The sequence below is a fragment of the Alexandromys fortis genome, unplaced genomic scaffold (genome assembly GCF_014885135.2).
Source record: "Alexandromys fortis isolate MF-2015 unplaced genomic scaffold, M_Fortis_MF-2015_v1.1 scaffold_22, whole genome shotgun sequence".
Classification (NCBI taxonomy): domain Eukaryota; kingdom Metazoa; phylum Chordata; class Mammalia; order Rodentia; family Cricetidae; genus Alexandromys; species Alexandromys fortis.
The window spans coordinates 8,907,015-8,931,205 of record NW_026067900.1 but is presented as its reverse complement, the minus strand read 5'-3'; the positions used below and the strand labels follow the sequence as shown (position 1 = coordinate 8,931,205).

Here is a 24,191-nt window from a genome sequence, read left to right as displayed (position 1 = left end):
CGTCTCTCCAGAATGGTTGCCTACAATCTGCAGCTGAATAACCGAGCAGCTGGCTACCAACACACTGTCTTGGGTATCCAACTAGCAAGGTGTCCAGACTACCCACTAACCAGCCCATGAGCCACTACCTCTCACCAACCCACTAACCAGCCCATACCCCAGTACTTCTTACCTAACTCACTAACCAGCCCACGACCCAGTACTTCTTACCTACCCACTAACCAGCCCACGACCCAGTACTTCTTACCTACCCACTAACCAGCCCACGACCCAGTACTTCTTACCTACCCACTAACCAGCCCACGCCCCAGTACTTCTTACCTACCCACTAACCAGCCCACGACCCAGTACTTCTTACCTACCCACTAACCAGCCCACGACCCAGTACTTCTTACCTACCCACTAACCAGCCCACGCCCCTGTACCCCTTACCTACCCACTAACCAGCCCACGCCCCTGGTACCTCTCATCTCCCGTTTCTGTGACTGCACGTGTTTTTCCACATCTATCTTCTGTGCCTGCAGCAGCTCTATTTCCTTCTCAAACTCAGAGATGGTCTAAATCAGAGCCATGAACAAACCAAGGGCAGAGAAAACAGCCGTTACACTTTCCATCAGTCAAGGACACAGATTTATCACAGAGCACATGGAGCCTAGCGGCCACCATGCTGTTTCCTAGCTGGAACCGTATCCTGCTCTCACAGCCTCACAGCTTGCCCTGAAGCAGCTCAACTGCGGAGGCTAGGCACCCTGGGAGGGCCCTCTTGGGGAGAGTTTCCCACAAGCATTTCTGCTGGTCAAAAGGTTGCACACTGCTGTTCACACTACAAGCTCAGCTCAAGGAAGACCATGGGTTTATGTCTTGTTACTGTTTGTTTGTTTTTGTTTTGTTTTATTTATTTATTATTATTAATATTTTTTGTAGCTAAGCAGATTGAAAAATTCTCAGGGATAGCAGAGGTGAAAAGCCCTCCTAGAATACTCTGGTCCTGAGTATCGATAGACCCCAGCTCCTGACTCTACAGAGGAAGGGGATCAAACATAGACTCCTAACGGTCCTAACTGTCTTTGAGGTGAGTAAAAGCTGAGCCCCCATCGGATAGAAAAATGAATCTACCCTGACTTGAAGGCTTAACGACATGTTCCGGATCATGTGACATGTTCTGGATCATGTGCCTGGAAGCCGCGACCGTCAGTCTGAAGCCTTGGCTCCCTTCACGATTCTTTGCACATTTCAGATAACGTTCACATTCACTTGCAATCTTCAGACACACCAGTGATGGCCAAGACCTTTGTAAGCAAGACCTTAAGAGGCATCAGGAGTGACATCTACTGGCATCTCACTCCAAGTGCAGGCTCACAATTCTTCCAATTTAAGGTTAACCTGGAGAGATGGTTCAGAGTTCAAGAGCCACTCTCCCAAAGGACCTGAGTTTAATTCTCAGCACCCACATGGCAGCTCACAACTGTCTGTAACTCCAGATCCAATGCCCCAATGCCCCTCAGGCAAGAATACCAATGCACATAAAATAAAAATTAATAAATCATCTTTTAAAAAAGGATTAGACAGTTGGTATGACACGCAACAGACACAGAATTGACTTCCTGGAATGGACAAGTCAAAGGAATATGATCATGTGATCCAGTCTCCCCAAGTCTTCCACATCGCAACAACAGGAGGCCAGTTGACAAGGGAGCCAGGAGAGCACTGGTTAGCACACAGTGCTTATAGAAAAGGCGGACAGTTTTCCTGGGAAACCCAGAGGCAACGCAGACCGACAGTTCTGATGGGGGAAGCTCTTACAGAGCACACACAGCTGTTCACAGCCACACAGAACATCTGCAGAGCTTTCTAGCATGTGTTTTACATGTTTAGTGGAAGCTCGACAGCCTTCTGACTTCACAATGAAATGCTTTGCATTTGAGAACAGGCTGCAGGCGGGCATGGCTTTAGGTCCATTCCCTGGAAAGCAAGGATGCTCTTCCTGCACGCTGCATCTGCCGGAGGTCTGCATTCTAAAACAATACATGCACTGAAGGATCAGATGGATGCTACCGCTAGCACCTGGGAGGCTGAGGCAGCAGCATCCTGAGTTCACGGACAGCCAGGGTGACATATTGAGAACTCGCTTCAAGATAAACAAATCCTCAAGTCTGTAGGGATGCATACGATTACGATTTCTAGTAAGGACTCATTGTCCATGCACAGCTCACACCTTACTTATTGTTCTTTTAAAATTTATTTTTATCAAGAACTTTTTATTAAATTTCTATGAATATTTATATATTTTATAAAATATAGATAACGCTGGTATTTTATTTATTTTTTTCAAAACTTTTTAAAGATTTGTTTGTTATATATACAGTATTCTGCCTGCATACCAGAAGAGGGCATCAGATCTCATTATAGATGGTTGTGAGCCACTAGGTGGCTGCTGGGAACTGAACTTGGGACCTCGGGAAGGGCAGCCAGAGCCCTTACCCTCTGAGCCATCTTTCCAACCCAGCTCTGGTATTTTAACGCTTGCTTAAGCAATGAAAATATTTTTCTATGTGATTTTTCCTGCTCTACTTGTAAATTTCATTTTTTTAAAACTTTTATTATAGATTGACAAAGTATAATCACATATATTTGTGGGTGACAAAGTAAGGTTATGATTTATGAATGCAATGTGGAAAATCAAGTCAAGATAACAAACACACAACTCTCTCAAAAACCTGCCATTTTTGCAGTTGAGAATGTTGAAATTTATTCTCTTAACAATTTAAAATGTGTAATACTTCATCATTAAGTGTATTCAGTGCTCTGGAATGGGTTTCTGGAGACAGGGCCTCATCGTCTAGTCTGGCCTCTAGCTCCCTGTGCAGCTGAGGAGAGCTTGAGCTTCCTCCTGGCTCTCCGGCCTCCATCTCCCCAGTGCTGGGATTACAGGAGTGTGCACTACACCTGAATTCTACTGACGGGGCGGCCTCTTCAGGCGTGGACCATCACTCGTGAATTTTCTGATAAAGTGGAAGATTATAACAATTTTACTTTAGTACAGGTATTCTTAAGTTGAAAACATGATAAGTGATAAGGGTTTTCCGGAATATATAATTTAAATTGGAAGTATTCTTTTAGTCAGTCTGTTTAAATAACTGTATAATTACAACCTGGCAGTGTCAGAAGCTGTGAGAAACATGAAATACAGTTTCAGACAGTGCAGTGTCTGGGACTTGGACTTGGGGGAACAGAGCACTGGGGTGTTGTGTGCCGTCAGTCTGTAGGGCTACGCCTGCTGTTTGATGTCTTGGGAACACAGAGATGCTTTGGCTGGGCTAGCAGCTGCTCGGGCCACACTCAACCTGCATCTGCCCTTTTCTATTTCACCTTCTCAGCTGCTCTGAGAAGCAAGCACCCCGCTGTGACTCTGATTCTCACTTCCCCAGAGGATGCTCCCAAGCATCTAAGCAAGCAGAGGCTAGAGGGGGCACCTCCTGTAGGATGGGCACACCTTACTTAGCTAAAGGACTGGATCCTTGCTGCTGCCCCTGCCACCCAGGAATCCAGGATAACCTGACTACCAGCATATAGTACTGGCTACTCGTCAAACACCTCCTCATTCTGCCTGAATCCATACGAAAGCCCCCTCATATACACAATGCTTCATCTGAGCTCTCTTCAAAATCCCTACCATGCTGACAATGGTATTAATAAATATCTTACCAAAAAGGACAGCGCACCTGAGCTGTCTCCAAACTGAACCCCAAATCTGAGACCTTTCCGCTATCTCTGTGCAGATCAAGGGCATCACCAGAGACCTAAAAGCCAGCACACCCTACCTTTGCTTGCTTGGTCAGTCGAGCCACCTCCCCTTTCAGGCTGTCAGAGGTGAGCCGGCCCTCCTCCAGCTGATGATGGAGCTGCGTCCTCTCGTCCTTCAGGGCTTTAATTTCTTCTCTCAGAGACGCTATCTGTTTCTCATAGGCCTGCGTTTTCAGCTCAAAACTTTTTTCAAGAAGTCTAGACAGCAAAAGAAGAAAAGATAAACTTAGATTTGTTTTTATAGTCTTTGAACAAAATATATAGTATTCTGAAAATATAGAGAGGAGACACCTCCATGCCAAAAGAGGAGACAGGCTTGTTGTGACCTATGCCACCCTTGCAGAAGCCCATGGTCCTGTTTTTTTAGCATGTATCCTGTTCTCATAGTCTGAAACCAATGCTTTAGAGCTCCTGGTGTGAGACTCTGTCTCAAGATCACAGGGAGCACAAGATAGAGAGGCAGGACTTCAAGTCACACTAGGTGCTGGGGCGCTGTGATCTCAAAGTCATCCCTGGGTTCCACGCTGTCCTCTGAATGGGGTGCCCATCCCTCAGCATATTCTGCCACGTTCTAGTCCTTTCCCAGGACCCCCCAGGGGTCTTATTTAGTCCTCAACAAATACGGCTGAGCATCCCAAATTCCCAAAACTGAACGAGAAATTCTAAAATCCGAAACTGCACCACCAGTGTGCTAATGAAAGGTTTCCACCTCTGAATTTATTTAGGATTTGGGACTATCCTAGGATTTAGGATTTAGGATTTGGGAGGGGTGCTCTCTTGGTGAAGTCTGTGTCAATGGAAAATTATGAAAGCAAAACCATTCTGGCCACAAGCTTCTCAGGTAAGGAACAAAAGCAGAGGCCATAATACAGGCCATCTCTGTATTCAGGGGTCTCGGTTTCTGAGAAATCTGAAAATGATTTATTTTACTTATTTGTGTGTGTGTGTGTGTGTGTGTAAGCAGGTGTCTGCATGTCTGTGATTGCATGCACACGTGTGTACCCTGATGTTTGCACCTTTGCACATGGAGGCCAGAAGAGGGCATCACGCCCCTCAGAGCTGGAAATGTAGGTGTCTTGGGACACCCAGCCTATATGAGTGCTGGGCTTCAAACTCTGGTTGTTCAGCAAGCACTCATAACTATTAATCCATCTGTCCAGCCCACTTAAAAAAATTTAGAATATATTTCAGCAAAGCCAAGTGCTCCAAAGTGTGTGGAAACCCAATTTCTTGTAAACGGGTCACTGAATTCAACAGGTGACAATGAACTAAGAAACCAGCAGAAAGGAGTCATGTGACCTAGACCAACTTTGTCTAGTCCACAGAGTTCAGTCAGAACTAAGGCAGACCCAAGAGCTCTGTTAACTTCCTGCAGCCCTCAGGCTGGTGGGATGCTGCGAAACCTCGCACCCAGAGCCTCCCACCCGGAGCCTCCCACTGCTGGGATGTCAACCTACACTCTTGACGTATTTGCTGTGTTAGCACCAAAGAAAAGACTCTGAGGAAGTCTTTGTGGCTTCCTCAAAGTCTGGCTCCACAAAGATTTTTATCTCCTTTTGTAGATATTAATAAATCTTTAAACTTTGTAACACCTCCCCCACCACCACCAAAAAACAAACCCAATCCACTACAGTATTCTCAAGAGACCAGAAAACAAACAAAAAAGAAAACCCTGGAGCCTGAGGTACAACGAAATTCAGACCTGCCACCTGAACCTGCTGGGTCTGTCATGGTTTGTGCCTCTGAGGACTGTGACAGGGCCAAGCATGCACAGGTAGATGACCAGGGACCAAACGGAGCTGCAAGGAGGGCTAAGAGTGTTGCTCACTTGACGGGCCAGCACAGCCTCTCCCAGGCAGACAGCAGGGCGCTCAGCTGTGCAGCTGTCTCCTCAGCCTTTGGGAGTCTCCTTACCCACCTCCTTACTGAGGCCACGGTTTTCGGCGAACTGCACGGCAAAGTAGAACCTCATCCCAGGCTTCCCTGAGACTTTGTCTCCCAAGAAACACGACAAGAATATTCCACATTTTCCCATCATTCCATCATGCCCCCCACTTAGATCTAGAAACTACTGACCCCATCAGAGAAGAGGGGGTCCAGACTGGAATCTCTGGGAGTTAGCAGATGGTTTATAACTGAGACAGGAAGAGGGCTGGTCCAACCCAAGGTCATGGGGACCAGTGAGGGTCCATCAGCAGGAAGAGTATGAACAACCCTAGACCACGGGCATCATTTGAGGCTGTACACTATAGAACTGCGCCCTTGAGACTAAAATTCCCACTTGTTCAAAAAAAAAAAAACAAAAAAAACAAAAAACAAACCAACAACAACAACAAAAAAAACCAAATCCACACCCTGACTACCTGGATCTGGATTATGCTAGTTACAAGCTGAGAAGCAAAACAGAAAATAGAGAGCAGATAGGGATGTAGCTGCTGGTGGAGGCTTGCCTGGCAAGCATGCGGCCCTAGGATCCATTCCCTGCAATGCAGAAACCAGCAGTGGTGGTTGGTGCATAGCTGTAATCCCAGCACTGGAGAGGGAGAGGCAGGAGGGTCAGAGGTTCAAAGACATCCTTGGCTAATGGAGGAGGTTCGAGGCCAGCTAGTGATACATGAAAAGGAGGAAAAAGCCAGAAAAGGAGGAAGGGAGAGAGGGAGGAAGGAAAGAAGGAAGGGGAGAAGAGGGCGGGAGAGAAAAGGAGAAAGACGGAAAGGGAGGCTAGCTGAGTGGGCGGGTACTGGCTTTGAGGCCAGGGTCTCTTACAGTCTTTGCTGTTCCTCTTTTTGCACGTCATCAAACAGCTGCCTGGTGAGCTTGTCCATTTGTTCTGTGGACAGAGAACACTCTTTGAAACAAATCCACCAAGACAACGTCTGAACTATCTCCCACTTCCCAATCACCGTGGAGGGTTCATTTAGCTGGGACTCAAGGAGACACGTGCACCCTTCATAACTAGACATAGGCAAGGGGGCTGCGAAACAACAGTTCTATTAAAAGTATCCATCCAAACGTGCCAATTGGTACCAAGCTACACTTCTTAGAACTTCAATATTCCTATGGCAACTTTTACAGCAAGAAGTTAGAAAACCTTTGAAACAGTGTAATAAAAAGTGTGCAGGGGGTGGGATGGAGGGGTGTGAGCCCTCCCTGCTCAGGCTCCAGATACCTTCTCGACTTCTCTGCTCCTTACTGACTCTGTGGGCTCCAAGGCCCGGGCCACCATCAGGGAGCGCCTTCTTGCTGGAACCCCAGCTGCCTCATACCCTAGGCCTGGGGCCCTTTAGTCCACACGCTGGGCAGAATGTATGCAAGGTCCCTTAGGCCACTCACAAGGTGCTTACACTTATATACACTCATATGTTCACGGACACTCTTAAATACGTGCTCATCCATACATCTCCATACACACACTCAGGAATACTCTTTCATATGTACACTCTTACACACCCACACCCATGCACACTCTTATACACTCATACATTCATGGATACTCTTAAACACACACACTCATATTTGTACACACTCACTCTTACCACACTTGTGTCCCCACACTTACATTCATACACTATTACACACTCTTATACACTTACACATGTTCATATTCTCACACTTCCTCACACTCATACAGAACTGTACACTCTAAATGCATACATACTCCACACACTTACACACTCATGAACACCCACAAACTCTGATGGGGAATCTTTGCCAACCAATTATCTTTAAGAGGTGGGACCAAGTTAGGGTGTGGCTTTCTGGGGCCCAGAGAAAAAGGGCGTGTGCGGCCCAGGTGCCCTCTCTCTGTGTGGTTCCCTCACAGCACCGCTGAGCTTGGACTTCCTTTTCCTGTTTTGTGAGTTTTTTCCCCTTATAATAAATAAAAATCTAATTGTTTTATCTTTTAGTTAGCCTGGTTCTTTCCTGACTCGAGCTAACGTCAACAAAACTATGCACATGCACTCTCTCACAAGCTTGCACACACACTATTGCACTGACACTCTTCTGCACACTATTATACTCTCACCTATTCATACTCTAACATGCTCACACGCATACACAAATTCTCATATACTCACACACACTCACACACATATATATATACACTCTCACATACACTCACACACACACATATATATATACACTCTCACATACACTCACACACACACAAACAAAACAGTATGCACACGTACACAACACACCACACACTCACATTCTTGTCCTTGGGCAAACCTTAGGGCTACTGACTATGAGGCGCAGATGGGGTAAGGCGAGCACCTTCTAAATGCACTTATCCCCTTGATGCGTGATGGCCGAGTACAGAGCGGAGGCCGGGTCACACCCACACTGCTGAGTGACGCCCAGTGCTGGCTACCTTTCAGCTCCTCGGTCTTCTCTTGCAGCGTCAGCTCTGCTTGCTCTTTCTGCAACTCCAGCTCTGCATTGTGCTTCTGCAGCTTCGACAACCTCTAGTGAAAGGAAGGGACATGAGGACACCTTGGTGAAGTCTCTGCCGCCGGCCCTTGTGACGAGCGATGTGCTCTTCAATAACATGCGCTTGCTCAGCTTAGGCCGGAGTAACAACCGCACCAGTGACAGAATCGGGGGCCCCAGGGGACTTCAAATTAGAGACTGGTCCCACCCACCTCCCAGGCCATGACTGACGGCTGACACCTGCGAGAAAAGCCCAAGTCCAAGGACTGTCTCAGGCCTCTCCTGAGCTCTGGGTACACAGGGCTCATTAGTCCAACTGTGGTAATAGCTGCTTAGGTCACAACACACACTGGCTTCCTATGTTTATACTTCTGTGGTGTAGAAGGGGGGGGGGAGCAGGGCAGAATCTGTTACTTCAGCTTCTCTTGATGAGAGAGGCCTGCGGGGCTGGAAGTGTAGACCCAGTGATGGTGATGGCCATGACGGGCAGAGCCAGAAAGGGCATCAGCAGCATTGTGGGCATCTCGAGTACTAGGTCACAGGGAGGGCAAAGGGAAACCCCCAGGGTGCCCATGGCTATGAATGTGGGAACTTCAAGCCTTTGGAAGGCACAGGAGAATGGACGGTAATGGAAGAGACTCAGAATATGCTAGATTCACCTGCTCATGCCTTTGTGGGGCCCATGGTGCGCACTGACTAAGTTATTTCCCGGGAAAACTTTACCCTTAAATCTTTTTCTAGCCCCCACCTTTGTCATTTCGATTTTAAATACAAGGAAGCTAAAGTTCAGAGGGTCGGTGACTTGACCAAGCTGCACTTTAGCCAGCAGCAAAGTCAAGATACAAATCTAGGATGTTGGGATTTCTCACTCGACCACAGAGATAAACTCTTCCCCAGGTTCTGCAGCGCAAGTCAGAGACAGGTGCCTCCAGGGCCCATGCAGGTAGACAAGCGACAGAGCGGAGGGAAGAAGGAAGCAGCCAGCAGTGTCCCTTAGGCCTTGTGTCCACTTGTAAAGGACAGGGAGAGCAGCTGGTCCCTGCCCTAAGCACACGATTCCCCCCAGAGTCCAGGCCGCTGGGCTCTCTCTGTCAGGGCTGTGAAGTCCATGCTTTATTGTGGCACGAGCAACATTTGCCTCCTCTGCAGAGACGGGAGTGTGGACGCCCCACGTGGGACCCTTCTGACCTCCTCCACTGTGTCCCTGTATCTCCTGCCCTTCTCTTCATAGCTGTGTCGGTGGGTGGCCGCTCGTTCCAGCTCTGCTTCCAGCTTCTGAATCTTTTCCAGGTCACCAGCCCGCAGCGCGGCCAGGCTGGTCAGTTTCTCCACCAGTCCATGGTTCTCTCTGCTCTGAAGAAAGACTCAGACGTCAGGGGTTTGTTCAGAGCGAAGCAGCCGCTGCATTCACGCCTCACGCAGCACCGTGGCATCTATCTACCACAGTCGCATTTCCCACAAGTGACATTTGTTAGCCTTTTCCCACAGAACTGAGCGAGGTGGAGTCTTTCTGAGCTGGTGACGCATGTCATGGGCGGTCCATCTGCTTGTGGGACTCCGCAATAATTTTAACACTAGAGGCTAAGTTGTGTTTACCTCAAAAATCATATGCTGTGCTTTCATCCATCGACCTGAGTTAGGACTATTTGATAAAAAACGACTTCTAAAGAGGGAATTTGGGTATCTCTGGAGACCATGGGGTGGGCAACACAGACGGCGCACTCCACGGGTCAGAATAGACGGGCGGGCAGTAGAGGGCTGGGGAGGTGGCTCCAAGATTAAAATGCTTGCCTCCAAAGTTAAAGTGCTAGAGTTCGGGTTCCCAGAATCTGTAAAAATAATGTCAGGTGATCATGGGGGGGCTGCTTGTGACTCTAGTCTTAGAAGGTAGAAACAGGATTCCTAAAGAAAATAGGCTAGTAAGTACCACTGGCCATGTGGGCAAGCTCTGGGTTTGACTGACAGCCCTTGCTTCAAAAAGAATAAGGCAGAGAGTGATCAAACACACACACATGTCCATTTACACACATGAACATGCACATACATACACACATGTGCACACACATACACACACATGCATGCGCGCGCGCGCGCACACACACACACACACACACACATACACACACACACACACACCCTTACCTGATCCTCCAGCTTCTTCTGCAAACGCTGGACCCTGTAAGTCAGTTGAATGTTGAGCACAAACCTGCGGATGTTCTGGAATCTACGCCGGGCCAGCCATGCCCGCGCGTACTTCTGAAGGATCACAGCCTTGTGCTCCTGCAGCAACTGGAGAGGGAACCTTGTGAGATGTCAGCCAGAACTCCTGTTTCTCTCTCTCCAGGTCCGTCATCCCAGAGAGTCAGCCCAGGACATCCACAGTGCAGGGCAGGAGTCTCCCATCACCGACCCACTGAGCCCTTCATCCCAGACTTCTGAAGCAACCCCTCAGGCAACCCCTCAGGGCAATGTGGATGCCTCTCTAATTAGAACCCCTGCACTGAGGAAGGCATGGTGAGGAACAGCAGCCCGAGTCTACTCCGTACCTTCCGGTACTGCCTCCTGGCCAGGAAGCCACGGGTGTAGGCCTGGATGGTGATGGTGGCCACACGGATCAGCTGGTACAGGTTGCGGACCAGGTACCCTCGGCAATGCTTCTGGAGGATGATGGCTGCCCAGGCCTCCTTCAAAGCGGTGGCAGTGATGGCCTTCCTTGGGTGAAGAGATGGCACTGTGAGTGGGTGGCCAGAGCTTCACCCTTCACCGTGAATCATGAGTGTGGGCAGCACCTTCCAGTGAGGAGAGGCTCAGGTATGTCTCTATGGTTTGTCCTGATGCAACTTCAGGCCTGCCTGTGCCTACCCTGACCTCAGTGTGGGTCACTCGGTCATGGAGGAGCCCCGTGGGATCTCCTCAAGCCAGTTAATCCACAGGCACACACATATACACGTGCACAGCCCACATCCGGACTATGAGGATGACAGTGTCCTGAAACCCCACTTGCTCATGCACCCATTCATGATCTAGAGTTGACAGACGATGAGCAAAGGGTCACATCTGCTGAGACCATAAAGCCTCCATGGACACACCTGCGGCTGCTCTACACACACTGCCGACAGCAGCTGCTGTAGTTGTAGCTGCCCTTTAGTGAGTCCCCCCAGAGTGGGGTGGCCCGGCAGAAGGTAGGGGCCTCTGAATGGCTCACTATGAGTCAGAGCTAAGGGGAGTAGGTTTTTATCCCTTTATTTTAGAATTTATTTTGTTTCTGTGTGATACAGATGCACAGGTGTGTGCCCATACCCAGCTGTTCCCATATGGTGCTTGGATATACCATATGGATAACTTAATTGTTATTCTCTGCAGGAAATACCATCTCTCTCCAGCCCTTATTTATGGAGAGACAGGGTGTTGCTATAAAATCTTGAATGGCCTTATACTCATAATGCAGCCGAGTCTGGCCTCAAACCCACAGCATTCTCCTGACTCAGTGTCCTGAGTGCTGGGATTATGGGGACACAGCACCACACTTAATAGAGTGGATTTATACAGAGGGAGCTCCATGAACTTGGCCCCTTTCCCACGTGGCTCTTTCTGCCTACTTTCTCTGTCGCACTGTGTCACAGCAATGGAGGTCATTATCAAAGGCCAAAAACAATTTGTTCTCCAAAATTATAAGCTGAACAACCCTCAGGCCTTTTCTTACAGCAACGGATAATAGACTCATGCATGTGTCTGCTTTCAGGCTATGACAGCAGAAGTTGCCTCAGAGGTCATTATTAAGTCTGACGTGTGGCCCCAGCCCCTGGCCCCCGACCCAGGCCCCTGTTCTGGGAGTTGCATTAGTCTGGACTCCAAATCCCAGCATGCCACTCCCACAGGGTATTTCAGTGGGCTCCCAGAGGAGAAACACGTGGTACCAGGTTTGCATGTGCTCCCCGCTTTCTTGTCTCCCCACCATGCACTTGGCCGCCCGAGAGCACTGTATTTAATAAAATGATGGGCATTTTAATTTGGTTTGATCTGACCTAATTGGATTTCTTTGTGCCAGCAGAGCCACCTGTCTTAGGATATTTTTTCCTAACAGTTATGAACTGTTAAAGTCTCAAATAGTTACTAACTGGCTCTGTATAGGAAAGTTTGTTAACATCGGCCTAAAGGTCTGGAGGTGAACATAGGCTCTTCCCTTCAGAACGTATAAGCCCATGGAGGAGGATTTGTGAATGGCCAAGAAATGTACGTAAAACAACCATGAGATAATCCCTATATTAGATCATATGAAAAAGAACAGTCATGCTGCCTGGGAAGAGATAGCACACAGGACAGGTCCTTCTCCTATCCAGGCTCATGGTCACTGGTGGGGACTTCCCCCACCCATACCTGTGTAAGGAGCAAGAGCAAGGTTCCTGTCCTCAGCTGCCCCTCCTCCTGGGCACATCAGCAGCGATTGCCCTACGGTCTAGCTGCTCTCTATGAATCCAGCATGCTCCACTGTTGACCTGGAAGTAATTGGTATGACCCAGTGACAACCTTCCTTACCCACTTACCTCACTGTTTGCTGACCCCGGAAATACTGCTGGATTGTCAGAGCAGCTTGTCTCTCTCGGAGGAACTTCCTCCTCTGCAGCCAGCCCCGCACATGCTTTTGAATCACAATACAACTCTGCCTCAGTTTATCCAAGCGGAGTTTCTCTAAATAAGCCACTTGTCCCGCTCTGAAAAAAATTTTGGTTCTACCAAACTGGTACTGGTTAGAATCCTGGAAGAGAGGAAAGATATTCGACACTGAGAGAATCCAAAGATTTTCAAACCATTGGTATATATAGCTTTGGCACAAGGCAGAAAAGCCTGAATCACAATCTAGAAACGTCTGCTTTGAGGTGCATATTGTTTTCTGTCTTGGCTTTGGGTTCACGGCCTATCCCATTTCCTGGCTGTCGTGGCTGACCATCTTACGTCCCTATCCCATCTCCTGGCTGTCGTGGCCTGCCATCTTATGTCCCTATCCCATTTCCTGGCTGTCGTGGCCTGCCATCTCTTTTCCACCCTAACTCATCACCTCAGCAATCACCTCAAGTCACACTGAGCGACACTAACACTCTGCTTGGTTACTGCCTTATCTGACCATGTCCTGTGACCCAGGTCCATGGAGGATGATGTTGGATCATGAGAGATGAGGCAGAGGGAGATGGCAGTGATACCCAGTGTTTGGATCCCTAAAGGCAATGTCCGCTGTTAAGGGATCTTGCCATGGTGAGCATGGCCGCCGCTGTCTTACTAGCATGTGAAGGGGCACATTTGAGAGGCACGCTGTTGGAACGAGCCCGAGATCCCAGCAGGCAAGACCAACCTGGATGAACCTGTGCAAGGCTATCTTGCACACCTCCTTCTTATCGCCGAGGGACAGCTCCTGCTGGGTCATAAGGATGCCATAGCGGCTGTAGAACTCGAGGTATGTCCACCTGCAAAATCAGAGAGAACTGGGCAGGCGTAGCATGGAGGAGGCGCTTCATGCAGTGGACTGTGTTGCCCCCCCCCCCACTACGGGGAAGGTGGTAGAGCCTGCTCTGGTGACCCTCCCTGTGTCAATGCCAAAAGCTCCCCCCATGTGCACCTTCTACATGTACGGATTCAACCAACCCTCTGGCCCTCCGGCCCTCCTCAGCTCCTGTCCTGACGAGGCAACTGGGACCATCACCAGAACCTGAGATGGGGTCCTGGGTGCTTCTGAGATACCCACGGCATCTTTGCCACAGTTCAAACATTACATGTTTCCCAAAGGCTCGGGTGTGGAAGACTAGGTCCTTAACACATTGTTTGGAGGTGAGGCTCTCGAAAGAGATTGGATCCTGAGAGTTCTGGCCCGAATAATGGATTAACCCACAGACGAAGTCTATTGGAGGGCATGGAAACCAGAAAGGACATGGGACTAATCTGGAGGAAGTAACTCACTCTGGGCACAGCTTTGTCCCTGACCTCCTCTCGTCCCTCTCTCTGCCTCCTGTCTACAGTGAGGTGAGCCACTGTGGTCCACATGTGCCCCTTGCCATGATGCTGTGCCCAGAAACAACAAAGGCAAATGGCCACAGACCAAAACCTCTGAAACCACGAGCCAAAATAACCCTGCCTCCCTTGTCTCCTGGGGTATTCTGTCACAGTGACGAAAGAGGGGGAATTCTCCCCGGCCTTCCTCCAGGACGATGCACCAGACAAAATGCAAACCATGTAGAAAAATACTGCCACTACCCCCTCTGTTCTCAGCAAACACCTGAATGAGGGTAACTGGTAGGCCCAAAGTGCACCCCCCAAAAATGCAGGGCTTCTGACAGTGTCTTAGGGTGTCATTCAGATGACAGCCTAGACCAGCTCAGCCTGGACTCTGTTGGGTAAACAGAAGAGCTGCTATTGAGTAAACAAAAACCTAAACAGCCTTCCTCAGAAATCTTGTGAAGCAGGTTTCTCTTTGTCAGGAAAAAGCCATTGCTTCTCCTTTCTGTTCTCTACAGGCAACCAACTCTGGCAAAGGGCATCCAGGTCCTGTTTAACCCAAACAAGTCTGCGACAAGTCAAAAATCCCGACCCTCATCCTCAGGCTAGAGCCATGCTAACCCCAGGCTATACCCACCACACCCACCTCCCCTGTACCTCTCCTCTACCTGCTCCCATAAAATTGACAGGACTTTTCCCACTGTCCTGTTTTACACACACACACACACACACACACGCACACACACACACACAAACACACGCACACATACACCAGTTTGATTCCCCCAGTAAACTTTCTACCAATGATGTGGTCCCGTTTGATGGCTTCACTGTGCTCTTGCTTACAACAACCTACCTGGAAGGGTAGCTCTGGGCGCTGATGCGAATTGTTTCTAAAACGCCACAGGCTCGCAGCTGCTGGACGATTCGTTTGGAGTCAAACCTTGAAGCAATTTTACAATGGGGTCAGGCCTTACAGACACTGAAGATCCCAGAACACGTGCGGCTGGGAGGCCTGGACTTCAGGACAGCAGGGTCCAGCCCGGTTGCCCCTTCACCCTCAACTCACCCATAGAGTGCCAGGCACACTGCAGATCTACAGAAATATCTACAGAATGTTCTGGAACAGCCTTGATGTGAAACAGTCTAGAAGCTGGGGGTGTAGGTAGGTGTGGGAAGGAGCTCTGACTGAGGGAGGTCAGGCGGGGCGGGGGAGGGGGGGAAGGCCACCTTGTGGGGGAAAACTCCTGAATTGAACTTCAGTGACAACCAGGTAAAAAGAGATGCATGCATCGAATGCCCTTTACAAAACACCCTACAGTGGCTTACTTAGGACACAGGGCTAACACTGTCGGGACCCACGATGCTCTTAGCACCTCCACTGACAGCCCACTCTATGGACTTCTCTTTTAGCTCCAGTAGGCAAAAAGGACTTCCTGATCTACAGTCATTGGTTAGGGACTTTTACTCCAGGACCCCTAAGAACACATCTGATGTCTCATGCTACATTTCAGGGTGCCTCTGACCCTCACCCCACTCCTTCACATGGACAGATGCCCCCTTATACAAGTAGAGGGGCATGGGTCCCGGTGTCTGACGAGACAATGATTTCAGACTTAGTCCCTTTGCTCAGCCCTGGAGTTGAGGTGGTTTAACCAGAGAAGTCCCGCTAGCATATATATAAAAGGCAACACTGTTTGAATCATTAAAGAACTCAGAAACAGTGTAAAGTTCATGAGGGAATCTCAGCAAATTCCAAAATCACAGTCATTTGAGTGCGAAAAGGCTGCCACAGGCTCAGGTCTTCAAACACTTGGTTCCCAGCTGTAGCCTGCTTGGGAAGGTCATGGAATCTTCAGCGGGCGCTTTGTTGGAGGGAGCTCGTGGGTGGGGGAGTACTTAGAGAGTTTATAGCCTTGGCCCATTTCCAGTTGCTCTCTCTGCTCCCCTGCGTGTGAACAGAGCCATGAGATCTCATCTTCTTGCTCTGGCTGCCTGCTGCCATGCCTCCTTCACCGTTGGGGGGGAGTCTCCCTGGGGAACCCTTAGCTCAAGTGAACTCTTCCTTCCTTAAGCTGCCATTGGTTATGGTAGGATGCCGCTTTTGCAGGGCTTGACAAAAATACTTACTCAAAGGGCAACTTGCAATCATTTGGCTTGATGCACCGGACATAGTGGGGTGTGGTGGCATTGAGGGTCTCCATGAGCAAGGACAGAGAGCTGCGGAACTAGGAAGCAGGACCAGAGGTCAGAGGTCGCTCTGTGATGATTTAATACTTAGATCAAGACAAATGAAGCTGATGAGTGAGAGGTCATTTTAGGGCTGGAGAGATGGTTCAGTAGTTAAGAGTACTTGAGGCTCTATTGGAGGACCCGAGTTTTGTTCCCAGCAGTCCCATTGGGTGGTTCACAGATGCCTATAACTCTAATTCCATGGGACCTAACATCCTGTTTTGGCTTCTGTGAGTACCTGGGTACACTACCTTCCCCCCAATACACCCTGACCAGGTTCCCTGCAGCAGAGAACTAATGAACCTTATGACCATGCACAGGTCGGGAAGGGCGCTGGGATGCGTTGAATTGGAGTTGGGAGTTTAACAGGTGAACTAGAAGAAGCCTGGTGTCAGCAGCCAGACCTGGACTGTGGGTCCCACAGGTGTCTGACTCCCCAGAGTCTGGGCCTACTGGCAACCAGCTCCCACCTCATTCCGGCTCCCGTGTACCTTGCTCCCTACTGTGGTCCGGAAGTGCTTGCTGTTTGGCTTGATGACCTGCTTTGCAGATTTAACTGTGATCATTGCCCCAAAGGGAGAAGACGCAACAGGGGTTTCTTGGAAAAAGGTGGCGCAGAGGTGAAACTGTAAGGAACAGAGAGGGATTTAATGTCCCCAACTGTTGACTGACAGTCCTCACCGGCACTGACCAAATTCACAATCATACCGGCCCTCTAAATGACAGGGTCCAGAGTGATAGCCCCAGCTACCTCCACAGCCAAAGCTCCATTGCCCCTAGGCAGAGCCTCCTTGCTGGTGACACCCATGGCTTGCTTCCTGGGACTGGGAGAGAGGGGACAGCTGTGCAAGTGTCTACTTGCACGCACTGCTCCAGCTGACAGAAGAGACATCTACTCTCCCTACTGAGCTCCTTGGCTCTTTTCTCAACCCATTCACCCTTTCTGCAGACCCAAACCTTACCCTGGAATCAAAGCTATGACAGTATCTTCCAGCCACACCCTGCTTACAATGCTGAACCCACACCCCTACATCCATGTTTATACGTAGATGTGTTCTTGTATATTGTGTGTTTATGTGTGTGAAGGTGCACGTATGCAAGAATAGACATGCGTATGGAAACCAAAGGACAACCTTAGGCTTGGAGCTTACCCAAATTGTGACATGGGAAGACCAGAAAACCCGTTTCCATTCCGCTGGGGTTACATACATGTGTGTACCCCTGTCCCCGGCTGTTTGTACATGGGTTCTGGGGGCTCGGACTCAGGTTCTCATTATTGCACGGCAAGCGCTTACTGAGTTAGCTTCTCAGACCCTTTTATGTTTTGAGGCAGGGTCTAACTACATAGCCCAGTCTGACCTAGACCTTGTTATTAATGTATAGCCCAGGCTGGCCTTTGTCCTGCCTCTGTTCTCTCCTCTCTATTTGCTCCTCTTTTGAGGAGCCCACAGTCTGCTCTGCGTCCCCACCTGTTAGCTCAGGAGACAGAGCCACTGCGCATCTACAAGGCTTCTTCTAGACAAGACCCGGGGTAAGCCTGGGGCTGAGTAGATAACCAGCAAATTAAGACTAATTCTGCCACAAGATGAGGCCCGTGCCAACACTGAATGCTCTTCTGGGAGACACTCCGGCGAGTGTGGCCGTCCCCCGCTGGTATTTGTTTATGGTCACCCGCGCAAGTGCTTGGGCTCATTTAGGAAACTGTCAAGGGCCTCGAGCATTTTAAATAGTGGACTGGATCTTCTAGAAGAGGGAAATAAATATAGATCCCATTATTAGAAATCAAAGGCCTATCTACGAAATACCTTCTACTCAAGGTTTTATGAGGAAATGTTTGAGTGGGAAGAAATGGCCGCATATGGAGATAATGTTTATCACACAGAGCAGTGGATTTGAGGATCTACTGCCCCGGGGCCACACTTCCTTCTGCCATCCCCACACTTGGTTTGATTTTCTTTCTTTTGCTCTGTGTGTGTGTGTGTGTGTGTGTGTGTGTGTGTGTGTGTGATGTTGGGTGCATTCTTCAGCCATCCTTCAGCTTATATTTTGGGACAAGATCTCTCTCTGAACCGGGAATACCAACTTGGCTATTCTGGCTGGTTAGCTAGCTCCAGAGATCTGCCTGTCTGCCTCCCGAGTGCTGGAAGCGGCTTTTCTAACATGGGTGCTGAGGATCAAACCTAAGTCCTCATGCTTGTGATGCAGGCATTTTACTGACTGATAGTTCCTTGTTTTGGTTTTCTTTGAATGCTGTGGGTACCTCACACTGCTTGTTTTTGTGCTAAGGGATTTGGCTTCCTCTAGACTATGGAAGCTCCTAGAAAGACTTGTTCATCAGGCATATTCACTGCCCTGTGCCCAGAAGTGAGAACGGGGCCTTCCCCACCCCTTTGTGTAAACGAAGGAGTCAAATGTGAGATGTGCTTTCCCACGCCGCTGTGTTTGCTGTTTTCCTTCTGCCATCTGCATGATGACCACATGCATACAATCTACAATGCTTTCAGATACAAAATGTGTAGAGGCCGGGTTATACAGGTCATATCCCTACATGGTATGGCAGTCAAAATTCTGAGCGACCTGGCAAGGCACAATTTGCACCTTCCACACAGAAGGTGGTCACCTAGCCTTTGATAGTGAGACAACCTGATGCCCTCCAAAGCAAGTGGTCAGGACATGCTAATGCCATTCTTCTCCTTCTATTGTAATTTAGGAGGTCACCTAGGAAAGAAGTGTTTTTCAGTCTACATGACAGAGCAGGCATAGTTGTGGACGTGACCTAAGTCATTCTCCCTGCTACCTAGGAAAGAGAATGCTAATGAACTTTCCCCTCAGTTTACCTTTTGATATAAAAGCTGTTTGGATAATAAATGCAGATGATCTTCAGGTTTTGAATGGACCCTGAGACTCCCTCCTGATATTGCCGTGTGAACTGTGCCTCAATTATTCCCACACCTCCACTCTGGTATGAGAAATAATTTAGGTCTGGGCTGGTCCCGGGCCCTGATAAAAATGGACTTTACCTCAGCTCTAAAACACATAAAAGGTGGCATGTGTATATTCAGCCATGAAAAAAAAAAAAAAGAAATAAAAACCAGCTGTAAGCGGCTGTGACCCAGCAGTCCCTCTCTCTAATCCCACCCCTTCTCGAATCAGCGACTCCTCTGGGGTCCCTGCCGACCTTGCTTGCTCTGAGGATTTCAACCAGCATGTCATAGACAGTGTCTCTGTTCTTCTCCAGGAAGCCTTCACACTGGTACTCCACCTGTGGAGAGAGAGGCCTGTCACCCCAGAGGCCAGCATGTGCTGTAGCATTGAGCTACACTCCAGGCCCCTTTGTGTGTGTGTGTGTGTGTGTGTGTGTGTGTTGTAAGGTCTCAGGCAGCGCATATATCCAGAAATGAGCTCAGTCTGGACTATAGAAGGATTTCTAGTGGTTAGACGAAAGTCAGCATTCCTCAGGGATTTGTGAAACATGTTCTGTCCCCTAAAAGGAGCAATTTCCCTTGCTTCTGGCAGAAGGGACACATGACTCCATTGATCTACGTAGCAGCTATCAGCATGTCAAACCTCACGTTAGCCTCCAGGCTCCTTCGGTCTTTACTCACAAGTACTTGTAATCCCATGCTAGCATCCCGACCCTTCCCCCTTCATCCCACACCCCCAGGCCTGCTCCAGCTCGCGGCTTCCCTCCTCCAGCTGTTCTCTACTATCCTGTCTCCACTACTCTCTCTTGTTGTTCTCCCTTCTCTTGAAGTTATCCCCGGCCTTGTCCTGTCTGTTCTGGACTCTGCCAGATGCCCCGAGCCCCAGAGATCAATCTGTCCCTGATTCCCCAAGGATGATGGAATTACAACTATGTGTCACATGATGACTGATTTCTTTCTTTCTTTCTTTCTTTCTTTCTTTCTTTCTTTCTTTCTTTCTTTCTTTCTTTCTTTCTTTCTTTCTTTCTTTCTTTCTCTCTCTCTCTCTCTCTCTTCCCTCCCTCCCTCCCTCCCTCCCTCCCTCCCTCCCTCCCTCCCTCCCTCCTTTCCTCTTATACAAAGGGTTCAGGAGGAGGTTGAACCTGTAGGGCGAGCACCTTACTAAGGTATGTCCCCAGTTCCCCTCAGCGGAATCCAGCCACACCAGAGAAGTCCTGTCCTGGACGGGCGCACTGGTCTCTGTACCTTGTCAGCGAAGTGCTGGATGATGAAGGATGTGTTTGACATTCTAGGCTTTTCGAATAAAGAGTTCTTGTTGACAAAATTGTTGTACAGCTTTTGAAGCCAGTTTTCATCGGTTCCATGAGGCAACTGGAAGAGAAGGCAAAGACAAGTTCTAGTAAAGAAACGAGATGAAAAATGGCTAGCGGGAGGAAAGAGGCAGATGGGAGGGGGCTGTCTGCTGCCTCAGGGAGCCCCTCCAAGGCAGAGGCCCTTCTTCCTCTGAGCAGCTCTAAGTATTCATCTGCCTTTGGCCTTAATCTTTATAGATATCTATCTTTTATTATGGACAGATAACAATTGTGGTAATATATGAAATATTTATTGCAATATTTAAATGGCTATGCCAGTGTCCCTTTAGATGGGAAACGGTCATGGCATGACTTGGGTGTAATGCAGAATCGGCGTATTTTATTACTCTTCTCACAGAAGCCTCACAGCTCCAGCCTGACTCCACTCTGAGTGACAGGAAAGACAGCACCAGGTGGATGTCTTCCCTACCCCATCTCAAGGAAAATAGATTTTGGTTTTTCTGCCTCCCAGAACCAAGATTCAGCTAAGCTCCTTGAAAAACCTGTTTTTAATGCTGGCATTTAAACACTACTGGGTAAATTCAACCCACACAGAGTGAATTCAATCCCCTATTGTGTCTCAGTGACTTCCAGGTCACCTTAGGAAACACTCCAGTACTTACAAATACTCAGAGTCTACCTTGGCCTCTATACCCTAGAACATTCCAGAACACCGGTGGGATGCATGCAAGAGCTGGTGCACAGTACTGGGGAAAATGTTCAGGAAGAGTCATGAAACCAAGTATTTCAGGAAGGAACCACCAAGAAGTCCTTACTACTGTGTATAAAAGTGACAACATGTGCCGGGCGGTGGTGGCGCATGCCTTTAATCCCAGCACTCGGGAGGCAGAGGCAGGCGGATCTCTGTGAGTTCGAGGCCAGCCTGGTCTACAAGAGCTAGTTCCAGGACAGGAACCAAAAGCTATGGAGAAATCCTGTATCGAAAAATTTAAAAAAATGACAACATGAGGGATCCAAGATACGATTGAGGTGAGGGTTTTTAATGGTAGATCTGAGGGACAGTACAGCCAGAGGCATCTGGAGGAGTCCAGAGCAGGGAGAGAGAGTCGACTGAACACAGTCAGCAGGCTGAACTGGGTCATGAGAGAGGAGAGAGAGAGAGAGAGAGAGAGAGAGAGAGAGAGAGAGAGAGAGAGAGAGAGAGAGAGAGAGAGAGAGAGGAGAGGACCAAGTAAGGGGGCCAAAAGAGGGCGTGGCCAAAATGTCAGGGTTATGTGGGAACGAGAAGCTGAGGGGGAAGGGCAGCACATGAGCTGAAGAAGTTTAGGGCAGAGGACAGGAGGAGACAGCTGTGAGGAGCCACAGGTACTGAGGGAGCCTGGAGGCCAGGGCGCGGATTGGCACGCTGACAGGCACCACAGTTAGCCATTTCTTTTGGACCAGCATATTGCATCATTATTTTTAAGCCAATAAATCTTTGGGGAGAAATGGCTGCTCAAGAGTCATAAGTAAGCCCCATTCACACTCTCCTGGGGATTATCTGTTCTTGGGGCACACGCTGGGCTGACCAACCTTTAGGTTGCTCCTCCCCAAGGGGGAAAATAACAAGACAACTCCTAGAGATTCTCTGGAATCAGATGGTGTTGACTTTTGGCTCCCTCTCCCAGTGACTCGCGAGAACCAGGAAGAAGGAAGCTTTGTCACTGTTGTTAGTAGTTAGCACAGGGTGGAGTCAGTCACTGCCTGCCAGGTCTGGACACTGGCCTCAAAGACGCCTGCTTGCTGGGTGTTGCCCTACGGATTGTGTGTGAGACCCTGGTAGGTCTTGAACTCAGGAAAAATGGCAACCGAGATGTTTATTTATCCTGTCAAAGCGGACTCTGGCTGCCAGTCTCCCTTAGTCCCTACTTACTAGTACCTGTGACAGGATCATCCTGGATGGTAGACCCTGCCCGTTACCCTCAACCTCTCCAGCTCCTGAGCTTCACTGCCCTTCCCCCAGTAGCTTTCTCCTATATAACCCAGACATTTTTGTTGCGTGCCCTGCCTCTGGGTCCTTGGCTCCTTCCTCACCCCACTCTTTCTTCTTTTCTCCTCTCTTGACCCCCCACCTCTCCTCCCATGGCCCAGTTCAGTCTGGACCCTTCCAGATGCCACTGGCGGTTCTCTCTGTCATGTTTACAATAACCTTCTCCACCATGCGTAGGAGCATCAAGTCTTCATTGATTTTCATTTACACTCAAGCACACGCATGAGCTAAGGATGTGTATGTGTTGGGGGGGGATCCTAGGCCCCAGGATTTCGGCTCTACATTAGTATCTCAGAGTTACCATCCGACCGAATGGGTAAGATGTCCCGACTTTTACAGATATGGCTCCAAGAAGCCCGCTGTGTGGTGTGTGCGTGAAGCCAGCTACTTTGAAAGTTACCAAGCATTCTTCATCCAGCAACTCCAAAATGCCCATTTTTGCTTCAATGAGGTCGATAACAGGTTGATTGTCATAGAAGTCTATCAGAGTCCAAGGGATGTCTTCCTTCATGTACTCTTCTTGCTCGAGTTTAAAGACGTGCTGCAGATCCCAAAGATAAATCGAAATTAAATATCATCAAAGAGCATATATGAAGGGCAGGATCAGCCCGAGAGACGCAGAGAAGATCTGACTTGTAGTCAGGAAGACCCTGGAACACGGGCCAGCCTCTTCCCAGGGATAGGGTCATCGAGCCTCTCTCATGACTCTGCCGGTCACACGGAAACCAGCCTGAGTGGATTCACCACTCCTGGTGTTTCAGGAGTAAAACATGGACCACCATGTGTCTCCACCACCAACACAGTCCTTTTTGCTGTGGCTGTGGGCCACTGGGGCTCTCTGGGGACAGAACCAGCCTCCTTAGTCTAGAGCAGCTCAGCCAAGGGCAAGGCAGCCGTGGAGCACACTGGCTACACAGCCAGTGTGCAAATCCTAAAGTAGCATCCAGGGCATCGAGGAGGCTTCCCTGGGACCTGGCTCAGGTTCCCCCTGGAGGATGAAGGAACCAGGTGACAGATGGGGAGGAAAACTTCACAAGCTGGCTCAAAAAAGAGAAGCTGAGGATGGATGGATGGGATGCAGTTTCAAGATGCAGCCACAAAGTGGCACAGGAACTCCCCGTATAACTCATCTCTCTGGCCGCCCGTGCATGCAGCAGAACTGCCCCTCGCTGGCCCCAGGACGCCAAAGCGCTACCTACCAGGTTAAACTGCTGCTGCAGCTTTTCATTAGCGTAATTGATGCAGAACTGTTCAAAGCTGTTGACATCAAAGGTCTCAAAACTGAAACACAGTTGGTTGAACAAATTAAAAAGAAAGCAGGCACAGGACCTAGATGTTCATTAGAGTTTGGTAGATTCCGAATGTTAAACTCAGCAGTTTAACGATAGCTTTAGGACGCTATGTTGTCGGCAAGTTTAAACTACTTCAAAGAGGCTGATCCCTAATAAAATGGCAGCCAGTTGACAGACT

At 49.0% G+C, this 24,191-nt stretch overlaps 1 protein-coding gene across 4 annotated transcripts in view; it reads right to left on the bottom strand.

Moving 5' to 3' along the window:
* The window catches only part of Myo5c (myosin VC), a 76,992-nt gene that overhangs the window by 19,719 nt on the left and 33,082 nt on the right, over positions 1 to 24,191 (bottom strand). For all 4 annotated transcript variants that reach the window (XR_007589378.1, XR_007589379.1, XM_050126919.1 and 1 more), the window contains exons 11-26: positions 23,921 to 24,002; positions 23,122 to 23,262; positions 20,625 to 20,750; positions 19,634 to 19,717; positions 16,947 to 17,081; positions 16,354 to 16,451; positions 15,080 to 15,166; positions 13,586 to 13,697; positions 12,783 to 12,994; positions 10,785 to 10,950; positions 10,381 to 10,527; positions 9,427 to 9,591; positions 8,180 to 8,273; positions 6,571 to 6,634; positions 3,822 to 4,002; positions 464 to 557 (exon numbers count right to left, since the gene is read on the bottom strand). Coding sequence is in view for 2 of the 4 variants with exons in the window: in XM_050126919.1 (XP_049982876.1) it covers positions 464 to 557; positions 3,822 to 4,002; positions 6,571 to 6,634; positions 8,180 to 8,273; positions 9,427 to 9,591; positions 10,381 to 10,527; positions 10,785 to 10,950; positions 12,783 to 12,994; positions 13,586 to 13,697; positions 15,080 to 15,166; positions 16,354 to 16,451; positions 16,947 to 17,081; positions 19,634 to 19,717; positions 20,625 to 20,750; positions 23,122 to 23,262; positions 23,921 to 24,002 (1,988 nt within the window). In the remaining 2 variants the exon portion in view is untranslated. The remainder of the gene's footprint in view (positions 1 to 463; positions 558 to 3,821; positions 4,003 to 6,570; positions 6,635 to 8,179; positions 8,274 to 9,426; positions 9,592 to 10,380; positions 10,528 to 10,784; positions 10,951 to 12,782; positions 12,995 to 13,585; positions 13,698 to 15,079; positions 15,167 to 16,353; positions 16,452 to 16,946; positions 17,082 to 19,633; positions 19,718 to 20,624; positions 20,751 to 23,121; positions 23,263 to 23,920; positions 24,003 to 24,191) is intronic.